Here is a 1,143-nt window from a genome sequence, read left to right as displayed (position 1 = left end):
AAATAAAATAACAATAAAAAATCAAAAAAAAAAAAAAAAGAAAAAGAAAAAGAAAAAGAAAAAGAAAAATAATGATAATTTTTGCATATGTACTTAAAAATTAAAAATTGAAAGGATATATATTTAAAATTTTTTTTTTTTCTAATTACCTAATAAAGAAGAAATAAATAAATAATATATATAAATGTATATATGTGCAATGGGTTAATGTTCTTAAAAATGTATGATTAAAATAATACAAATATATGTTTAATTATATATATGTGTATAATACAAGTACGAGATGGGTAAATGTTCCTAATTAAAATCATATAAGTTATACTTTATAATATAATCAATAGTAAGGGGGTGAATATATTTTTTTATATCATTTATATCATTTTCTTTGGTTAAAAATTTTCTGGCTTCACTTGATGAAATAAAATTGATAAAAGATAATTTGGGTATATTAATTAAATAATATTTTGGAAATTTCTTTAATATACTTTCATCTATTTTAAAGTGACCTCTTTCAATAATTATAAATGCATTTTCTAAAACTAGTTTTTCGCCTTCATCCCATGAAAATATATCACATATCAAATCTGATCCAAGACCAAAGTAAAAGGTGTAATTAGGATGTAATTCTTTTTGAGTTTTTAATAAATCATAAGTTGGAGTCATTTCACTATGAGATTCAAGATCTTTTAAAAATATTTTACTTTTTATTATTTTAGATGAATTATTTATTATTATGGTAAACATGTTATGTCTGTGATGAAATTCTGTTAAGGTTTTATCATTTCTACATCTACATATAACTACCCATATTTCATGAATCCAGTTTAAATTACTAATTTTATCAAGAACCATTTCGTGAGCATATGTAATTGGATCAAAGGACCCTCCATATATACATATATTCTTATGCATTTTAAAGGGACCACAAAAATAATAAATATAAATAAATAAATAAATACATATATATATATATATATATATATATATAATATAATAATGAGTTGACGATTTTCTTATTTTCCTATATAAAAAAAAATAATTTTATATCTATATATTTATTTTTTTTTTCTTTTTTACCATATTTTATATAAACTTCTGTTTTTTTTTTTTTCCCTTTTTATTTATATTTATAATTATTTTTTA

At 18.7% G+C, this 1,143-nt stretch overlaps 1 protein-coding gene across 1 annotated transcript; it reads right to left on the bottom strand.

Moving 5' to 3' along the window:
- Nucleotides 1-297: 297 nt before the first annotated feature.
- PRSY57_1326600 (nicotinate-nucleotide adenylyltransferase, putative) lies at nt 298-912 on the bottom strand (the record flags this gene model as incomplete). Its single annotated transcript, XM_012909202.2, has 1 exon — nt 298-912. The coding sequence occupies one exon, from the start codon at nt 910-912 to the stop codon at nt 298-300; it is 615 nt and encodes a 204-aa protein (XP_012764656.1).
- Nucleotides 913-1,143: the final 231 nt, after the last annotated feature.

This window comes from Plasmodium reichenowi, chromosome 13 (assembly GCF_001601855.1).
Source record: "Plasmodium reichenowi strain SY57 chromosome 13, whole genome shotgun sequence".
Taxonomy (NCBI): Eukaryota; Apicomplexa; class Aconoidasida; order Haemosporida; family Plasmodiidae; genus Plasmodium; species Plasmodium reichenowi.
This window is presented reverse-complemented; position numbering and strand designations above follow the sequence as displayed.